General features: G+C 48.6%; 1 protein-coding gene across 3 annotated transcripts; it reads left to right on the top strand.

The window, feature by feature from the left end:
* Positions 1-4,824: 4,824 nt before the first annotated feature.
* LOC136462875 (meiosis-specific protein PAIR3-like) lies at positions 4,825-11,640 on the top strand. 3 transcript variants are annotated; one of them, XM_066461912.1, is made up of 13 exons: positions 4,825-4,986; positions 5,918-5,955; positions 6,239-7,280; positions 8,121-8,261; positions 8,334-8,397; positions 8,481-8,767; positions 9,373-9,513; positions 9,580-9,643; positions 9,722-9,871; positions 10,015-10,073; positions 10,790-10,924; positions 11,300-11,391; positions 11,468-11,640. In XM_066461912.1, the coding sequence occupies exons 2-13, from the start codon at positions 5,926-5,928 to the stop codon at positions 11,534-11,536; spliced, it is 2,274 nt and encodes a 757-aa protein (XP_066318009.1). In that variant the 5' UTR covers positions 4,825-4,986; positions 5,918-5,925; the 3' UTR covers positions 11,537-11,640. The 3 variants fall into 3 exon arrangements, with proteins under 3 accessions (XP_066318009.1, XP_066318011.1, XP_066318008.1); XM_066461914.1 differs by having other exon boundaries at positions 5,875-5,955; positions 9,400-9,513; XM_066461911.1 differs by having other exon boundaries at positions 5,875-5,955.
* The last annotated feature ends 8,604 nt before the right edge of the window (positions 11,641-20,244 follow it).

Raw genomic sequence — 20,244 nt, 5'->3', positions numbered from 1 at the left:
GATTATGATCGTTTAGAGGACAGCCATAATAATACAAACATTTTCTCATGTTCCTCAAAGAAATAAGTTCACTTCTAAAAAGGGGAGCATTGTTGGTTGCTACCTATGTCTGATAGACCATCTATTCCTGCATTGTCTTTGGTTAGTTCTAATCTTTTGTAGGATAGTATTGACATACATTGTGTGCATTTGGATCATGGAGTCTACATGCTTGCTGAAATTTTTATGCGAGATGACATGCTAGAAACTTGGAAACATGGTCATGTTCCTTCTCACAATTATTTCAGTTTCCTTTGTCTTCACAACCTTGTTCTCCTTTATGTTGTGCAGGATCAGTTTCAAGCACAATCGACGCCGAGGACGGCTTTTCATCAAGAAGGGGAGGATGATGAGGACATGACACCCATGCATATGACCATGTGTGGCACATGATATGGAGGGGTAGAAGGCCAGCAAGGGTGTCCAAGTCAAGAAGGAGGCCCAAGGTTAATTCGGTTCGAGTCCCCGAGGTGGAGGCCCAAAGCAACTTAAGTTCGAGTCTGCCTCGGCCTTCAGGACCAGTCTGTCTTAAACTGGTCACCCAGGATGCATCCGGACTCTGTTTTCAATGATCCACATATGGTTGGAAAGCTAATTTGATAAGAAAGCCAATCCAAGTGGTCTCATGTCAAAAAGTCATCAGAATCAACAGGAATCGTCGAAACAAGTTAGCATCTAGAATCTGCCAGGGTGTTGCGACACCGTCTTTTGGTCTATTGGACCGTGTATCGTGTTTGGGCCCATTATGGGGCATGTCTAGGGTAGGCGATGACCCTAAGACCTTTATAATCATACACCGCCACCATCATTAGGTTTTGAGTTTTGCTTAGATTAATCTATCAAGAACAGTTTCGCCGTTCATCAGTTTGTGAGACCCTAGCTTTATGAGATTAATCATTCATCTGCAATTTGGTTGCTTTCTTTCTTGTTCTTGCTTGTGTTCTTCATTGCGTAGGCATGGATTAGCCTTCTTGGCGAGGTCAATCGGATACGTGTCTCGGTTGATAACCAAAGGAGTTGTGGTACTAAGATTGCAGGGTTCAATCTTTCAATCTAAAGCCGGATCGATGTGTCATTGTCCGCCACAACGATAGTTACCTGTACCTAATGGAAGATCGAGATCCCCGTTCCCATTAAGAGATTCTAGACGCTGCCTTGTTTCGATGATTCCTATTGATTCTGAAGGCCTTTTGACGTGAGACCACTTGGATTGGCTTCCTTATCAAATTAGCTTTTCAACCATAAGTGAATTGTCGAAAACGGAGTTCGGATACGTCCTGGATGACCAGTTTAAGGCAGACTGGTCCTGGAGGCCGAGGTAGACTCGAACTTGAGTTGCTTTGGGCCTCCACCTTGGGGACTCGAACCGAATTAACTTCGGGCCTCCTTCTTGACTTGGACACCCTTGCTGGCCTCCTACCCCTCCATACCATGTGCCAAACATGGTCATATGTATGGGTGTCATGTCCTCATCATCAACGAAAAGTGGTTGGCTTGGTTAGCCCCAAAGATGGTGCTGAGTGTGGCATGTATGTGGTGCTGATAAGGATGAAAACGGAAAGGAAATTTCTCGAACCGAACCGCATCGTTTTCTACATTTGACCCGAGCGAATTCGTATTTTCGGACAAAATATAGAATACTAAATTTGAATTTGAAATACGGAATACTAAATTCAAAATCGGATCGAATTCGGTTTAGGCTTTGTTCGACCGATTTCTATTTTTCTACATTTTATTCAGAGTGTTCCGTATTCTAAATTCGGTTGGAACCAAATTTGGTCCAGCTGAGTCTGTCGTCTCTCTCTTTTTCCTCTCTGCTCCGCTCAGCCGAGCAGTGCTGCAGTGGCCCTGCTCGCTCAACCGCTGCTCCCTTCTCCATCCTCCGAACGAATGCACCTTGAAATCCCAAAATGTAGGGCCTAATATGCATCCGTAACTAATCTCTGTCGCGCAATGGAAGAAATAACAAAGCAGAAGAAATCTTTTGCGAGCAATCCGTCCAAGGAGAAACGCATGAGCAGGAACCGACCCTGCCTGGAACAAGAATCGGCACCGAGTGCTCACCAACACATGGACCAGGTTTGGGAGCAGCAGGAGTCTAACTGACCTCGGGGCGCCTGCAGCGACGGAGATGGCGGCCGTCAGGCTAGGGTTCTACAGAGTTGGAGGGGCTAAAAGGGTTCTGCAGAGTCACCTATCGGTTGCCGCTCTGCTCGTGAGGACTGAGACAGCAGAAGTAGATGGCTGGAATCGGACGAGTGCGCTGATGGCCTGCCTATTGGGCTTCTTTGCTGGGCTCGTGCTTGGACCCAAGAATCGAGTGCGCCGGTTGGCAAGCAGGGGGAAATCAACCCAACTGCCATATATAGGTCATGTTTGGATCCAGCTAAACTTTAATCGAACGAGTCGTGCACTTGTTTAATGCTATGCACTTGAACTAGAACATGCACTTATTAGTTGTGAATTTGTTATGTATTTGGTCGTGCACTTGTTTAATGCTATGCACTGTGGGTCAGTATTTCGTATTGAATTTTCGCATACCGACCGTGTTCGACATAATTCCGCTTGAATTGGTTCATTTATGAAATTCTAGATATTTCGTAAGTTCGTGTTCGTTTTCGTGTCTGGCTTGTCCGGCTTGTCCGCTTTCGCTTTCGTATTTCAAATGTAAAAGTAGAAAACGGTTGAGGAGTTTTTCGACCGAGTTCGACCGTTTTCATCCTTAGGTGCTGACCTTGCTTGCTGGCCTCCTACCCCACCATACCATGTGCCAAACATGGTCATATGCATGGGTGTCATGTCCTCATCACCCACCTACCATGTGCCAAACATGGTCATATGCCTCGGCGCGGTTGACCTCGCACGGCCCCCGCCTCGAGCCGCTACAATTCCTCTTCGACGCCATCAAGTAGATCTAGAGACGATGGTTGCTCGCTGCCTGGATCTACTCCAGCGACAGAGCGGTTGCAGACGGGAAGGTGTACATGCGCAAGAGTGCGAGGAAGACGTTGTGGTGTGCGGGAAATGGTGAGTGCGCCTCGAAGCCGCGGTGGACTTATAACGGAACGACCCTTGACCCTCTGCTTTCTAGGGTTTTTGGGAAACCGCGTCTACCGCGCCGCGTTCCCCCTGAATTCTCCGCATGTCATTGGGTCGTTAACTGGGCTTACCGTATCCGTACGTGAAGCTGCGTTTCGCGCGGGCCGCAAAGACAAAACGTGTCAAGCGGTATTTCGAAGGAATTTTTGGATATTCATGGCAAGATATTTTTCTGACCCAGCTACAAGATATATTCGTAATCTTCCAGCAAGTTCGGGGACTACGTGTGTACACGTCATCTAGCGGTGACTATACTGTTTTTCTCAGCTAAGTTGGGAATGGGTTCAGCACCTAAAGATTACTACTTTGGACCCTATCACCACGAGACTACTTTACCTAGTGCCAGGCTCGGGGACTAAGTGGGCACACTTCACCTTTTGATGAATGTGCTTATTTCTTTGACTTAGATTTCTTCAAAACGGCTAAGTTCCTCCGCGGTAACTAAGTCAAGGACACCACACGACCAACTTCAACGTCCGGAACCTAAGTGGGCATACTTCGTCCAAGTTGGAGATTTCAAAAAAAATTAACTTGAACTCCTTACATCCTTCTGACAAACCTCGGTTTCGCATAAGTCTGAGCTCAGCTCCCGGTTGAACAGCTCGAACATTGATTCTAACAGCTCGGATGCTCGCTCCAATAGCCCGGGTGCCTAACTAATTGCTCGCACATCTTTTTCAATAGCTCGGCTCCCTGTCAGACAGATCGAAAGACTTTTCCTTGACAATTAACGACGTGTTGATCAGCTTGGACAAGCTCTGGACGATGTTGCTCAGAGGATGCAAGGTGCTCGGGGACTAGCTGTAGGGGTATAACCCCCGATACCCACAGGGTTGTACATGGTCTGAGTCGCCAGGGGAGGCCCAGCCCACTAGGATGTGCATGGGTCGCGCTACTAGTGGAGGCCTAGCTTACAAGACAATGCCGCGTGAGGCACGACATAGGTCGACGTGCCTCATAAGATTGCGTGAGGATCCTTGGTGATCTAGGGAACCCGCTCGGATATGCTAGATCCCGTAATATCTGTAACTTCCTATCTTATAAATAGATCAGGATAGAAATAACCGATCTGTAACCCTATCCTCCGGGCTATACAAGACGGGTAGGGACCCCCTCGTTTTTCATCTGATCATACACAATACAATCCACAAAGACACATGATGTAGAGTATTACGTCAAGCTGACGGCCTGAACCTGCCTAATCGCTGTCTCTTGCGTTCTGTGTCACCATTCGGTTTTCTCATGTGCACCTCCACCGATTCATCTACTACCGTGGACATATCCCTCGATAAACTGCCGACCAGATTTCGTCGACACTCCAGTCAAGATTAGTTCTGCCCGACCAACATTATTAAGAAATGGCACCTTTCTCCCGCCTTTTATTGCTTCTTCTATCATTTGTTGCTCTAATCTGCCCCCCTGAGATAATTCTATAATTTGTTGCCACACACACAGGAAATGCCATACTCGATCACACATAAACGCTGTATTGAAAAAGGTCTCCTGCGTACCATACCATAAAAGGGGAGATAGGTTTTAACGAGACAATTAGTTTTAGTTTGCTGGGCCTCCGCATGCTGATGGGATTTAAAAAAAGGTAGCATTCCGGCCCATTCCAGGCACAGGCAAAAATTCTAGGGGCCGTTCAGAGACACTGACTTCACGCCCTGCCTCTTCTTCTCCCAAACATTGACCCCGCGTGCGCGCGCGCTCTCTCTCGCTCGCTCTCGCGGCGGCAACTAGGCGATCACCGCCGCATCCCGCCGCCCTACTCTAGGTGCGCAGGTCTTCGTCGGTCCCCTCGCTAGGCCTTCGCCGGCCCCTTCACCGGCGACGGGCACCCAACAGGTATGTGCACCCCGTCTCGCCCCTTCCTGGTGTACGAAACCGGGCACCCGAACCCTAACGACTTCAGCTATTTGGAAATTTGTATTCGGATCTAATCTAATTAAAAGTGTATATGTGTATTGTCCCCACTATATTCGATTTTTCTGCAATAATTATTAGAGTGTCTCCACCCTGTGGATTGTGGTTGAGGAAGACGATAATTGAATATTGTGCGCTGCTACATGATACAGTTATGTTATTGTGGTATTCTGCTTATAGGGGACTATTCACTGTAGGTAAGAGCTTTTATGCTTGTAATGCTCGTGGATAGTGTGATATGTTGAAATGGTCTGGAATGAATCCTTGGTCTTACTGCAGAGGTCAGGTCAAATCTAGCTGTGGCATGTAATTTGCATAATTTGAACCAAGAGCAGTTATTTGAGTGGGAAGAGAAAACAAAAGCAGCTTGGAGTTGAAATTTTTTCCGTACAATGCACTTGTTTAAGCCAATAAGTTTATTGATTTGATAAATGCATCTGGTGTGGTTCTGTGACAATGTACAGTGTTTACTGTTAATTTCTCTCAGGCGTGATTTCTACTGTACTTTAATGTATGGATTTGATGGTTATATTGCTTTGATATTTGTCTGCTTTAATTCGCTTGGTTAGTCAAGGGTCATCGATGAATTGGTGATCCACCTATGTCAATGCTGATGTGCAGGAAGTATGCTTATTTTTTACAGCATGTTTTTGCTGTTGCTCATATTGCTGCACTTCTGTGCTGCTGAATCTCTCCCTCTCGCCAAGTTTTATAAATGGCGTTTCCTTGGTTGTGATCTGTGAAGCTTGATTTAATCACACAAGATGCTTTCAGAATCTTATTTCATGCAGTTGTTTTCCAATTTGTCAGGTTCACCTGTAGTTAATTTTGTAAATTATTGTTATCTCTGTAGCTGCCCCAATGGAAGTTGAGCTGCCGAACATCCATAAAGTGAGTAGCAATTTCTTCTTCTAAGTTGTACCCTTGTAGGGTGTGCTGATTATTAATTTCACCTTTTCAGCTCTGGTTATCCCTATATTGTACTCTCCATTCCAAATTATAGGTCGTTCTAGCTTTTCTTGATAGATAGCTTTTGCTATGTATCTAGACATAGCGTAAATCTAGATGCATAGCAAAATCTATGTACTTAGAAAAGCCAAAACGACTTATATTTTGGAATGGAGGGAGTAGTATTTTAACAAATTAACATATTATGATATGTGTTAATGTGTAGGCTACTTCAAGTGACCATTGGAGTTTAGCCAGCAGCCAATATCCGTCTGGTAAATTTCCTAAGGTCTCAGTGGGTATCACGATTCCAAGGGCAGGTACTGTATCAAGAGGTGGAGATGCTACCCCAACACCTACATTGGACAGGAATTTGTCTCAGGGAACTGATGGTTTATCTAGACCAAAAGGTGATAATACTTCACCTCGGGTTTCACAAGAGGCTGTGAACCATGTTGTATCCACTGAAGGGGCTCCTGAAGCTGACCCTGTTATGAAGGTCTCTGTATCACAACCTGATGACAATGCATGTGAGCAAACAGGAACCTTTTCCTTTGGAACAAGAAGAGAACAAGGCAGCAACAGCCTTGATAAATTGGGGACACCTGAATTTGTTAGTTCCCAAAGAAAACAGAACTTGGAGTCTGCAGATAAAGGCAAGCCCAATAGTGAGATGCTCAGGATGAAGTTGTGGGAGATCCTTGGTGGCACCTCACAAAACAAGCAGGCCGTTGCTTCACCAAACCCTGATGACATCGAGACACCTGATCAGCCTAGGAGTCAAACTGTCAAAGGACCATCTTCAGGGAACGAGGAGGTATTCACTTCACCTTTTCCTGATAACATCAAGACACCAGATCCACTGAAGCGTCAAACGGTGAACTTCACAAAGTGTAAACTGTCCCTTGATCCAATCGAGTCAGATTCTGATAGTCCAAAAGTTGTTGAAAGAAGACCTGTGACTCGCTCCTTGGGACGCAAGAAAGCACCAGCATCCTACAAGAAGCAGAGCAGAAGTGCAAAGAAACCATTATCTACTTTTCGCTCTACACCCAAGAAGAAAATTCTGGACAATGTGTTTACCTTTAATGAGAAATGCACACCTAAAACAGTGGATCAGGGTGAAATGAATAAAGCCACTGAATCACCTGGCAGCGGATCTCCTGATTCTGCCAAAAAACGAGAAAACAGGAAACAACCGTATCTTTCACCCCTTTCTCCAACTGAGGATGAAGGGATTAAAAGTTCTGAAACAAGTTTTGCAAGAGGTCAGTACCACATTGCCATTCTGTCATACACTTCATACAGAAAAAAAAATTAGTTTGACGCACAGCTTTACATTCCCTTTCGTGTTTACTGTTGCATATCTGAAAAAGGCAAGTTCAACATGCTGTGTACCGTGCTCTATTTGGCTATTCCCTTCTTCATGCATGATGGACCATGTACATGTTTTTGGGGCTAAGTCTGTGCCTGTTAGTATTTCTGGGTTTATTGATCTATTGGATATATTTAAACTTTTCAAGTTACTTTACATTTTCAACTATTTGCATGTCCATTCAGAATTTGCAAACATATATTTCATGAACTATGATTTAGGCCGTCTCAGCATGTTATCATTTCTTTATGACTTACTTGTTTGCCAATTCCAGTAAGATAAAATCATTTTTAATCATAGAATATATTCAAATTGAAGATATGATTTTATGTGATCAATAATGGAATAACAGGAACATTTTCCTATCCTGCATGGTAGTTTACGTATATTTGTTGGTATTATTTGCTATGTTGAGTAGTTGGCTTTTTATTTGGATTTGACTGCATTACTTTTAAGGACATTGGAAAGAACTTGACTGGTTTTCGCCGTATTCCACTGGTAAGTTTGTCGCATGTTTGGAACAAACTTGACTGGTATTCCACTGCCATGTTTGGAAAGAACTTTTAGTATCAGGCAGCTAAAGTTCTTCCCTAACGATGTTTTTGGCATGCTACTCATAACTAATATGTATTCCCTAACGATGTTTTTGGCATGCTACTCATAACTAATATGTGTTCCCTAACGATGTTTTTGCCATGCTACTCATAACTAATATGTGGTTCTTCAAATGCAGGATATAAATCTCACAAACGGCCTTCAGATATCGATGGCCCTGATAAATCTCCTGTTGAGCATATGGGTAGGAAATCAAATCTAAAAGAGGACAGAATGAGCAAAAGACACTTATCTTCACCTGCTCCTTTTTCCACTTCTGGTAAAACTGCTTACTTTCCTTCATTGAGTATTTGAGTCCATGGTTAGCAGTTCTTAACCTTTTTTTTTCCAGCAACACAAGAAACTACAGATTCTGATAAAGAACAAGAACAATGCCCAGAAAACTTCCTAACCAGGTTCTGTCTTATCATTTGTTAATAAAATTATGTATATATCCTAGTTTGTTAGTATGTTTGATTACGTTCTTGATTTTTGCCAGGGATTTTGATCAAGCTTCCAAGCAGCCGAGCCGAAGTGCAAAGAAACCATTTTCTACTTTTCACTCTACACCCAAGAAGAAAATGCAGGGCAATGTGTTTACCTTCAACGAGAAACGCACACCTAAAACAGTGGATCAGGACAAAATGGATAAAACCACTGAGTTGCCTGGTAGTGAGTCTCCTGGTTCTGCAGAAGAAAGAGAAAACAGTAAACAACCATCTCATTCACCCCTTTCTCCAACTGAAGATGAAGGGAGTAAAAGTTCCGAACAAAGTTTTGCAAAAGGTCAGAGTACCACATTGTCATTCTGTCATACACTTAATACAGGAAAGCATTTGGCTAGATATTTACATTCCCTTTGTGTTTAGTGTTCCATATCGGTAAGGCAAATGCAACAATACTGTGTACCATGATCTATTCCGCTCTCCACGCATGATGAACCATGTGCATGTTTTGGCGCTAAGTCTGTCTCGTAGTATTTCTGGCTTATTAATCTGTTTGATATATTTCAAGTTAGTCTACATTTCCAACTATTGCATGCTTATGCAGAATTCCAAACATATATTTTCATGAACGTTCAATTAGGCTGTACCGTTATCTTTTCATTTCTTCATGACTTTCTTGTTTGCCAATTACAGCAAGCTAAAATAATTTTTAATCACAGAATATATTCAAATTGAAGATACAATTTTGTCTGATTAATGGGATAACAAAACATTTTTATATCCTGCATGGTAGATTACATATATTTAGTTGGTATTATTTTCTATGTTGAGTTTGCTTTTTATTTGGATTTTGACTGCATAACTTTGAGAAGGATGCAGCTCAAGCTCTTACCTAAGGATGTTTATGGCATGCTACTCATAACTAACGTGGTTCTTCAAATGCAGTATATAAATCTCACAAATGGCTTTCAGATATCAAGGGCCCTGATAAATCTCCCCTTGAGCATGTGGGCAGGAAATCAAAACTAAAAGAGGATAGAATGAGCAAAAGATACTTATCTTCACCTACTCCTTCTGGCACTTCTGGTAAAACTACTTACCTTCATTGATTGTTGACTCCATTGTTAGCAGTTCATAACTTTTTTTTTTCAGGAACACAAGAAACTATAGTTTCTGACAAAGAACAAGAACAATGCCCAGAAAACTACCTAACCAGGTTCTGTCTTATGCTATGTTAATTAATTATTTGTCTTAGTCTGTTAGTTTGTTTGATTATGTTCTTCATTTTCATCAGGGCTTTTGATCAATTAGTAGTGGTTCTGGGAAGGTTCCAAACTAAGATCAAGTCTGAAACAAGCAAGAAAAGTTCTGAGATACTTGCAGCTACTAGAGAGATAATATATCAGCACCTTGAGGGGGTTGAGGCACAGATGCAGGCTGATGTGTAAGATCTTGTCCCAGTGCTACCCTGAAACCAAACCCTCTTATCCTCATATACACATATATACAGGGTCCAATATAAATATACATATCACAAAAACTGTAGGTACAGTTGCTTGATACATGTCATTTTGACTGTTATTTTAGGGATATACTGATCAACACAGGCAAGTCTAAAAGGAAACGCCTAGAATCTACATTTGAAGGTACCAATTTCATCATGTTAATGCTTCCAAGCTGGAACCGAATTTTATTTAAGAATTATCATGACGGGATCCCTTTGGCTGTACTCGATCATAGAGCAGTTAATCTCTGAAGATTTGCATTGTTATCCAATATTCACGATTTCTCGTTCTCTATCTATTTGGATTATTCAACTCAAGCAGTGTAAAAGTTCTTTATTTCTTAATAAGAACTGTAGTTCTACATATGCCTTTTGGAATCTGCAGCAGCTATGTGAAGTACGTTTTGAATCCTAGCAGTGAGAATTATATCCTGTTATTTACAGCTATCATGTACTTAGTAGAACATAACAATAGGGTCATAACTAACCAAACATAATAAACAATTGGTGCAAATAGAACCCAAAAGCCCAGCTTGAATGGTGTTACATTGGTAGATTTGGTTCTTATAAACTCATTCATCATTCTCCTGTGCTGAAGCATTTTGCCAATCCCATGAAAGATTATTTGAGAAATTCGTTAGTACCATGTCCAAATCTGTGCCCCCATTATCCAACATGGATGTTTTTTTAATCTTTGTTCTTTGTTATTTGGATCTTTGTGGACCTTGTTGTGTATCTAGGTACATATCTAAGTATGCAGCCGTGTTAAATTTCATATTTTCCTGCTTTTTTCTTTTCTTTTTGCTTTTTCCTTGCATGTTATTAGTTAACAAATTATATCTTTTGATTGATACACAGATCAACAAGAAAAGCTAAGGATTCTTCACGAGAAGTTCAAGGAGGAGGTCAACAAGCAGCTTCTGAATTGCAGGAGTTCTCTTGAGGATTTTGAATCCTACCATGCAGAACTTAAGGGAGTAGCTGACAAGCAAAGTAAGTCTTAACACTACGCCTAACCTCTGGAGCAATGTAAATGAAGCATCTGATGGATCATTTCTTATTTTTCTTACAATTTCCAAAAACTGTGAAACCATGTTAACTTTGTGAACATCAAGCCTTGTGAAGCAAATACCTGTGAAGCCTTGCTTATCCATACATTTCAATTGTATTGCTCCTAGCTGTTTCTCTATTTGGAAATATTTTTGCTACTTTGAATGAATGATTTTGCGTTCATACATACATTGCTTTGGCATTTTTAACTATAGCTGTGTTCATTTGTATCACTGACCAATAAATGATCATTTTTTTTACCACTGACCATCGGAGTTACCATTTAATTTATTCTGTCTTTTTATTTTACATCGACAGAATCATCCCACAAGAAGCTCCTGGTAAATGCTGAGAAAACAGTAGGTGCTCAGATCAACGATGCAGAAACCAAAATTGCTGAGGTCCAGAAGGTAGGTCGAAAGCGGTTTTCAAAGCTCACATACGCCTTATTGACCAAATGCTCATCTCTTTCTGACACTCCTGCAGAGAGCCCGGAAGAGGATGAATGGCCTGAAATACGTGCTCAAGGAGCTGATTACAGAAACTGCAGATTGACTGATCGAAGTTCCTTCACTCTGTCCAAGTACATATCACTGGTGCAAAGATTAGGATACACAGGATGCACATTGCAAACACGTCTAGGTTTCCATTCGAAAGGGGTACAGTACAGGAGAATCATGATGCACATAGGTTTTGTTAGTAACTGAACTTCGCAAAGACATTTACTTCCAGACGTCCATAGTATCATTTTCTGGGTCAGTACCTTCAGTTAGGATTTTCGCCTACCTGGTCGATGTGCACAGTGCACTGCTGTGTTGGTTGCACCTATTTCGCATGAGTGACTAAATACTATACAGAAAACCGCAACACTCGACGTCTTTCAGCGGTATGTGACCTATAGGATGCTGTAGTGTGCACTGTTGCCCTTCGTTCTTTCCAAACTCTGTTGCGAGCTGGAATACTAATGTGCTAATGCAGAGTTGTCTTGATGTTAAACGTGATTCGATGCTGGCTTGATGCTGTGCACTGGAATCAAATGGGGTCGTTTGGTGGTGCATTGATTGACGTGTTTGTTTATGCATGGATTTGCAATGCCGTTGTTCCATCTTTTCTCTCGCTTTTTCATGCATCTGTGGCCTTGTGAGTTTCTTCCCACCCGACTTGTGATGTATGGATGTATCAAATGGTTCAAACGGTGCAGTGGATTTCATAAGCGATCACAGGCAGTCTGAGGGTGCTGCAGTTGATTTCATAAGCGATCACAGGCAGTCCTGTTAGATCACACAGGACACAGTAAAGGGGGATCTTAGTGTAGTCACATGAACACATCACGCTTTGATTGGATCACACATAGACCTTGTTCTTAGGAGAGTCCGTCAGCCATCTGTGAGACAGAAATGCGAGGTCGGTGTACTGATACGGCGGACGGTAGCGGATCTGGCCCGTGGGAGCGGATTGTCCCATTTGAATCGGCCGAGAGATAAACGGCACCGGGCCCATTCCTCTTCTCACGGCCAGAGTCCACCTTTGAAGGAAGGAAGATATAGAACACTGCACCACGGCCCATGGGCTTTTTATGCACACAAGTACATCTTTCTGTTTTTTTTAATAGGGCACACGACAACATCTTTCCTTTCTGGAACACTTGGATTTGGATGTACAGCCTTGTGTTTTCTTAATATAACATATAATATATTATAATATAAGCATGTCTCCCCGGGTTCTAGTGCTACGATTCCCTGGGTGCATCATGCCTGCCCCTAATTAGCGTACATGGTACATCGACTGGTCCAGGTATTTGGAACATTTGTAGATTCTGCAGAGAAACTTTGGCGCTGCAAACACGGAGAGGAGGTTGTGGGTGCATGTACTTCACTCCAACATGAAATTCTCCTGGAAAAAATATAATCTCGCGCGAGTTGACGAGCCACACAGGCATCTAATCCATGCTGTCGGTCTACTCTACTGACTACTGGACTCGACTGGCATGAGCATGAATTAATTCCTAACGGTTCAGGTGCCCTTTCCACTAATAAAACAGAACATGACACCCAGCATAACAGTGGTGGCCGAACATCTGGTTCCCTATCTGGAACAAGCACAAATTATCTTTTAATCTTTTTGTGAGATTTTGTTTGCGGGAAGTGAGTTAGGAGTTCGGCCTAATTAATTATGGAGTAGGGAAAAACACCACTACCACATACCGCAGTTAGCCGCCTGGGCGGGCTGTGTGCGCGCGAGAAAAAGGGACTAGGGCGTTTTTGGCTCTAGCCGCACTTCGCCACGACTAAGGCCCTGTTTACGTTTCCAAATTTTTTTTTTTTGCCTCCTACAGTAAAAGAGTATGTTTGGACACATGTATAGAGTACTAAATGTAGACGAAAAAAACTAATTACACAGTTCTCGGCAAAATCGCGAGACGAATCTTTTACGCCTAATTAATCCATGAAAAGCCTTAAGTGCTACAGTAACCCACAATGTGCTAATAACCGATTAATTAGTATCATTAGATTCGTCTCGCAGTTTCCTGATGGGTTCTGTAATTTGTTTTTTTATTAGTGTCGGTGTTTTGGGTCTGGCGGATCCTCAACCGACTAGTGAAAGTGTACTGCGTGCCCCTAATCCCGGATGGTGATGCAAAGAGACACAAGGTTTATACTGGTTCAGGCAATAGGTGCCCTACGTCCAGTCTAAGAGAGCGATCTTGTATTCCTTGTACCGAGGTGCTTGTAGTAGGGGCTTACAAGCTAAGCGAGAGAGGGAGCTAGTCCCAGGTCTCTGCGTGGAGTGGCGTGGGTTGCTTGAGATGTTGATCTCTTACAGTGAGGAAGCGTGTGGGTTACAGAGCGTTGTGCGTTGCTTGCATCTGTGTGTGTTCCTTGCCTAGAAGCGGCACTGGTCGCTCCCTTTTATAGTCGAAGGGAGGCACAGGGGCGGTACATGTATTTGCTATGTATCGTTTTGTGAGCGGAGGCGGTATGCCGAGCCTGTAGCTTCGTGGCCATGTGCGGCATGGTCGGTGGAGCGGCCTTGTCCTCAGTGCACTGGAGCGACGCGCCGGTCACGCCTGATCCTATGCGACGTGGGAGCTCCTGCGGCTTGGCGCAGGGTATGGTGCGTACTGCAGACGACGTGTCAGTCGCTTGTATGTTGACAACGTAGAGAGCCGAGGCCCAGTTGGTGCAGAGGCTGAACCATTGTGGGGGGCTCGGGGGCGCAAGTCCCGAGGCTACAGGGACCCGGACTTGACTCTCCACGCCGCGCTGTCCTTGGAGCATGTGGGGTTAGGCAGCACAGTGCAGCACGGGTGTCAGTCGTGGGCATAGCGCCGAGCAGCGACCGGTAACCCCCGCCCCGTCCTGTCCCGGACGGCATGGCGTCGATGTGACTCCCATCTCGTCGACCACTCCGCTGTATCGAGCCGTCGTTCGGCTGATGTCGCGGGAGTGGTTGGATGCGTTGGTTGGATGTGACGTCCTCGGCCTCGTGGTTTCATTCTGGGCCGAGCCCGCTTCGAGTGAGCCCGGATATTGTTCGAGGTGGGCCGAGCGATCCAGCCGAGCCTCGGATAAGGTGGGGGTTTGCCGGTGGTTGTCTCTTGGCTTCGATTTTTACAAGGTCTAAGCGATTTTTTCGGTTCTTGCTTATGGGACCCCTTTTTATGGTACCCGATAGTAGCCCCCGAGCCTCGGGGAGAGTGTGAGCGCTCTTCCTGAGGTTTTGACGAGACTTGGCTCGCGGCAGCTCCTGGTGGGATGGTATTTTGTACTCGAGGCTTCGGTGGGTGCGCGTGAGCGCATCCGCCGGGTGTAGCCCCCGAGGCCCTAGAGGAGTGGATTTATTCCTCCAGGGGCTTTTCTCATGTTGAGCGAGGGGTTTTATCGCATTTGCTGAGCCCACGAGTGCGAGTTCGGGTCGCTGGGCCTCGGCTTGTTTGCAGGAAGAGCCCCCGAGCCTCTGCGCAGAGCAAGAGGGCGATCAGGAGTTTCCCTGTCTTTTTTGTGTGGCCCTCGTGCATCCTTTTCGTTCGGAAGGAGGGGTGGAGTATGCCAGGCTACCCTCGGTGGGCGCGAGCAGTGACACCTCCGGTGAGCTGTTATCGGGTAAGTCCAAGTGGAGGCCCGTGCCCCATTCGATAGGGGTCGGCTAGCGGTCCAGAGACGCACTCCAAAAGTACCAGAGGGCTTCTCTAGTGGGTCCCAGGGCCGTTCGATTGGCCTCGGGGGCTCGGTGCCTCCCTACGGTGGGATCCCATTCAGAGACCTCCCTGCTGGTCTCGGACACGACTTAGGGCATCCCAAGCAATTGCTTGCTTGGGCCTCGGCCATGTACGAGCTCGCCCATAGTCATCCCTGACTCTGTTTGTCCTGGGCGGCTGTCGAGACCCTCGGGGGCCCAGCCTTTGAACCCCTGGACCGTAACGGGCTCGGTGCCCAGTTCCTTAGTCTAAAGGAATCGGGTGGGGGATATTCCCCTCCCATCGGCTGACAACGGCGAGTGCCGCCTTTTGAGGCGGTTCCTCAGGGAGACGGAACGGCGCCTGCCGTCGCTGTGGTCGGATGCGAATGCGATGTCTGCGGATGGGACTGTTACTAGTGTGCGCACGGTTAATAAGGAAAAGGTGGACGCTGTGGGCGGTTCAGTCGATCTGGATTAACTGCGCTAGATCTGAGGGAAACTTCCCTGGTTTTCATCGCCGTCCATTTCGCCCCCTTCCCTCCCTCATAAATACATGACTGAGCCTCGCCCCGTCCCTCCTTACCTTGCCTGCCTACGTTTGCCCTTTCTGCCCTCGAGCGGTTGCTAAGAACAGAGGAAGAGAGTGCCAGGGAGAAGAAGGGAGAAGGGGGAGGAAAGGCGAGAGAGAGAGAGGGATAGCGAGAGTACGCCTTACTGCTATAGCCGCATTCTCCACCGCACCCATGGCCTGGCTGGCGCTGTTGTCGTCCAGGCAGATCCTTGGGGTCCGTCTGACAGTGTCTACGGCGACTGCTGTAGTCGTCGCTCGTGATGATGGTCTCCTTCGCCCGGTTTACCGACCCCAACCGACCAGAGTGGATTGCTCTGGGGGGTGAGCCGGAGCCGAGGCCACACGATGGCTACATCGTGAGCTTCGTGGCCTTCCATGAGCGTGGTCTCGACTTGCCGGCGGACTGGTTCATGTGGGCGCTCCTGCATTACTACGGCGTGGAGCTCCACAACTTCAACCCCAACTCCATCGCGCAGGCGACCATCTTCGTCGCCGTCTGCGAGGGGTACCTAGGCATCGCCCCCCACTAGGAGCTGTGGCTCCACTTCTTTCGGGCGGGGCTCAACACCAAGCCGACGGGCATGACAGGCACGCGGAAGGCGTTGAGGGCCGGTGGCTGCACTCTCCAAGTCCGCCAAGACAGGCAGCCCTTCTACATTCTAGCCCAGCTTGCGTCGTCCAACCACCGCTGGTACAACAGCTAGTTCTACCTCCACAATGACGACGTTGGGCTTCCCCCTATACTGGGCGGGTTGTGGAGAGCCAGCCGGAGAGGTGGAGGTACGGCGTCCCGTTGGTTGATCAGCCCAAGCTGCAGCCACTCCTGAAGGCGCTGGAGAGGCTGCGTAGCTGTGGCCTCATGGCGACTGTGGTCATGGCGGTGTTCCACTGCCGAAGGGTGCTGCCGCTGATGGCTCGGTGGCAACGCCTGTTCGAGATGAACCGGGTGAGCCGATCGATGTCATCCGGTTGTCCGCCGTCATCCTTTCCGACGAGGAGGTTCTGCGCGTGTGAGAGAGATGGTGGAGGGCGATAGAGGAGCAGTGAGCTGACCCCGTTCCCGATGCGCCCGTCGCGGGGATACATCTCTCTGGTAAGTCACACGTCGCTGCGGCCCCCGAGGCCTCCTTGCTCTTACATTTTCAATCTGTTCCCTTATTTGCATTTTCCGTTCCTGCAGGGGATGAGGGATGTGCGAGCCTCCCTACCGCCCGTTCCCGAGGACATAGAGCGGTGGGCGGTGAACAGGGCGCATGCCGAGGCGTACAAGGAGCGGAAGGACACCGAGGAGGCAAGGCACAAGAGGAAGAGCCTCGAGCGCGACGAGCTGGAGAAAACGTCACTGGCAGTAGAGGCACGACGGTCTCCCGGTGGAGCCGTCTCCGTCACCGTCGTTTATAGATTCTTCGAGCGATGACGACGAGAGCGAGGCAGGGCGGGGTCTCTGGACCATCTCCCTGACGTCAGGGGGACTACGCCCGGGGCGTCGGCGAGCGGCCTGGCGTTTCCAGGAGGAGGAGGAGAGGATGCCTTAGGGCTGGCGATCGCCCACCTCAGGGCTAAGGCCGACACGCCTGAGGCACGGGCGTTGGGGAAGCGCGCTGTCAGCCCGATGGGCTCGACGACAGAGGTGGAACGGGCGACGGCGGGGGCGACCCAACAGCCTCCGTAGACGGTCGAGGGGGTCGGAGTCCGGCGAGGGCCGGTCGACATCGGCGAACACGGGGCCATGCCACCGTCGCCGCCACCCGCCGTTGCAGAGGATGAGGGACGCAGTGCAGAAGCTATCGTGTCCCAGTTCGAGGTAAGTGTTTTGTCAGTGGAGTTTGCAGCATCTTCCACTCGTTCTTTGGTCGTATGCTTGACCAAGTAAGTGTTTGTCTTCAGCCGGAAGCATCAGGCGGAAGCGCCCGCCCTGGCGCCATGTAAGGCGCTCAAGGTGAGCACCAGCTCCACCGCTCGATGGGTGGTGGAGGCGCAGGCCACCATACGCATGGCGCGGCGTCGGCCAGGGCCGACCCGAAGGAGCCGGTCGCCCAAGGAGAGGCTACCGAGGTGGCCACGAAGCAAGCGGGGGAGGAGGCGCCTACGCCCGCGAGGCCGAGGCCCTCGAGCTAGGTAAAGTCAATGCGCCTTCAATCGCTGAGGCCACCGAGGGCGAGGTCGAGGCCCCTAGGACCTCCGAGGCCGAGGTGGCGGAGGCCAGGGCTCCTAGGGCTTCCAAGGCTAAGGTGGCGGAGGCTGGAGTTCCTGAGACCACCGAGGCCGAGGTGGCAGAGGCCGGCTTGGGCGCGGTAGAGCTGGCGGCCCAAGATGCGGAGATGGAGGCGGGGCAAGCTTTGGTACCGCCCGGTCCAAGACCCGCCGCCATCATAGGAGAGCGCCCGAGAGGTGGAGGTTCATTCAATCTCCTCCGACGATACTTCGGGGGAAGGAGGTGGAGACGTCGAGGCGGCCAGCACCGTGGAGCAGCCAGCTCTGACTTCTGGCGAGGGAGCTCGGCCCTCGTCCGGGTACAACCCGAGCCCCGCGGGTGGGATTGCCCGCATGTCTTGTGGCGGAGCCGGACGACCCTGAGGGGAGCCTCTGTTCACCCTTGAGGATGTGGCCGAGGGGGCGCTGGGGCTCCTTCGAGCAATTCCGCCAGCTAGCGGAGCGATCGCTGCGGATAGCGCTGTCCGTCATGGCTGACGACCTGCCCGGTGTTGCCCAGGTACGTGCCTTCTTTTCTTATGCTGTGTCGTCTTTTCCCAAGTTTTCTCACAGTGCTTGATGTCTTGTTCTGCCTATCTAGGAGCTCGAGGCCCGGTCCCTCGGGAAGTCAATGTTCCTCCGACGGGAGAGGGACTCTGGGACTAGCTCCGGTAGTAGAAGGACCTGCTTGCCAATGCTAATGAGCTTCTGTCAGCGTGGAGCGCGGAGGTGGAGGACCTCCGCCTTGCTGTGCTGATATGAAGGCCGAGGCGGCCATGGCTTGGGAGCAGGCCGCCCCTTTGGCGGCGCGGATCAAGGAGCTGGAGGTGGAGTTGACCCGAGTGGCCGGCGAGCGGGACACCTTCAGGTCCTGGGCTGAACAAGTGGAGGTCTCTGCCAAGGGCCGGTCGCCAGACAGCTAGGGGCGGAGCAGGGTGCGCACCTGCTAACGAAAGGTGCCCTAGCGGGAGGCCCTCAAGGTGGCCGAGGCCTCCCGGGTCAAGGCCTTAGCCTGGAAGGAAAAGGCCGAGGGTGAGTCCTGTGAGCCAGCGCCCTTGTTTTATTGGTTTTCTTGCGTTCGACCCCTAACTCCCCGATGTGACGTAGAGCTAGAGAGGGAGGCTTCCAGGGGGCCGAGGCCTCTCGGGTTGAGGTCCAAAACTGGAGGGAGAAAGCCGAGGGTGAGTCTCATAGGCTTGCCCCTGTTCGGCTTGTTTCTTTCGTGCTTAACCCCATCCCGCCTGTCTTGGCGTAGGGTTGGAGAAGGAGGTCACCCGGGCCTGAGGCCTCCGTCGCAGTGCAGGGGTGCTCGAGGCCGAGATCGAGAGCACAACGCTGCAGGCACCGCCCGTACCGCCTGCGAGGCCCTGGAGGTGGGGGTCGAGTCGGGCAGCTCCCTCGGAGCCGCTTGATCGCGTTGAGCGGCCGAGTCCACGAGCGGCTCGGGGGCGCTGCATACGGCGTCAAGCGTGCCCTGGCCGTCGTCTCCTCGCACTACGGCATCGACCTCGAGGCCGTCAGCGATGGTTACGTCGTGGCTGAGGATGACGAGAAGGCCGAGGAGGAGGTCATGAAGCTGGTGGAGGCGGCTGAGGCCCCTGGCACGGCACTGGCCAGTTGTTCGAAGAGGAGGTGGTTCCTCCTACGCCGACCGCCGACGCTGGCGACCCTGAGTTTTGACCTGGGCCAAAGGGGCCATGTAAATAGATTAGGACTTACATTATTGTACCATAACGCTTGTGGCCAGTCGAGGCCTTTTAAAGTACTTGTGTGTATACGCTTTTTAATCATTTTTTATTGTATTTCTGAGCCTCTGCCCTCTGTCTCGTCTTTGAACATATCTCTTGCAAAAAACTTCCTCGGAGCCTAAGCTGCCCCTCGGGCAAAAGGTGGTGAGGGAGTTGCCGTAGCCCAGAGGCGTAGGCCGTCTCACGGCTCGGCCGGCCTTTTGGCCCTGAGACAGACTTTCGGTCCTTAGGTTTTTTACAATCGATTTGTCAGAGTACGCGAGAGAGTTTGGCGTAGAAATTTTTTTCGAAAAACGACTAAAAACGGTGACTGGGACTTAGGGGGGGTCCCCCCTTCTAGCCCCCGAGGGAGGCTCGGTTCTGCAGAGGCAGAGCCGAGTCTTGTTCGAGCCCCGCGGTGGGCACCTCTGCAGAGGCAGAGCCGAGTCTCCCTTATAGCGTTATCGTAACGCCGATCCCCCATCGATGGGCTCGGGGGTTTCTCGAAAAATTAGAACAACTAAAGAACGCTTCTTTATTGTATTTCGAGAAACAATGTATACAATGCTTGGAAATTTAAGGGTAGAAGCGAC

Source organism: Miscanthus floridulus, chromosome 7 (genome assembly GCF_019320115.1).
Source record: "Miscanthus floridulus cultivar M001 chromosome 7, ASM1932011v1, whole genome shotgun sequence".
Taxonomy (NCBI): Eukaryota; Viridiplantae; Streptophyta; class Magnoliopsida; order Poales; family Poaceae; genus Miscanthus; species Miscanthus floridulus.
Note: the sequence above shows the minus strand (reverse complement) of the source record. Positions and strands in the feature narration are given on the sequence as shown.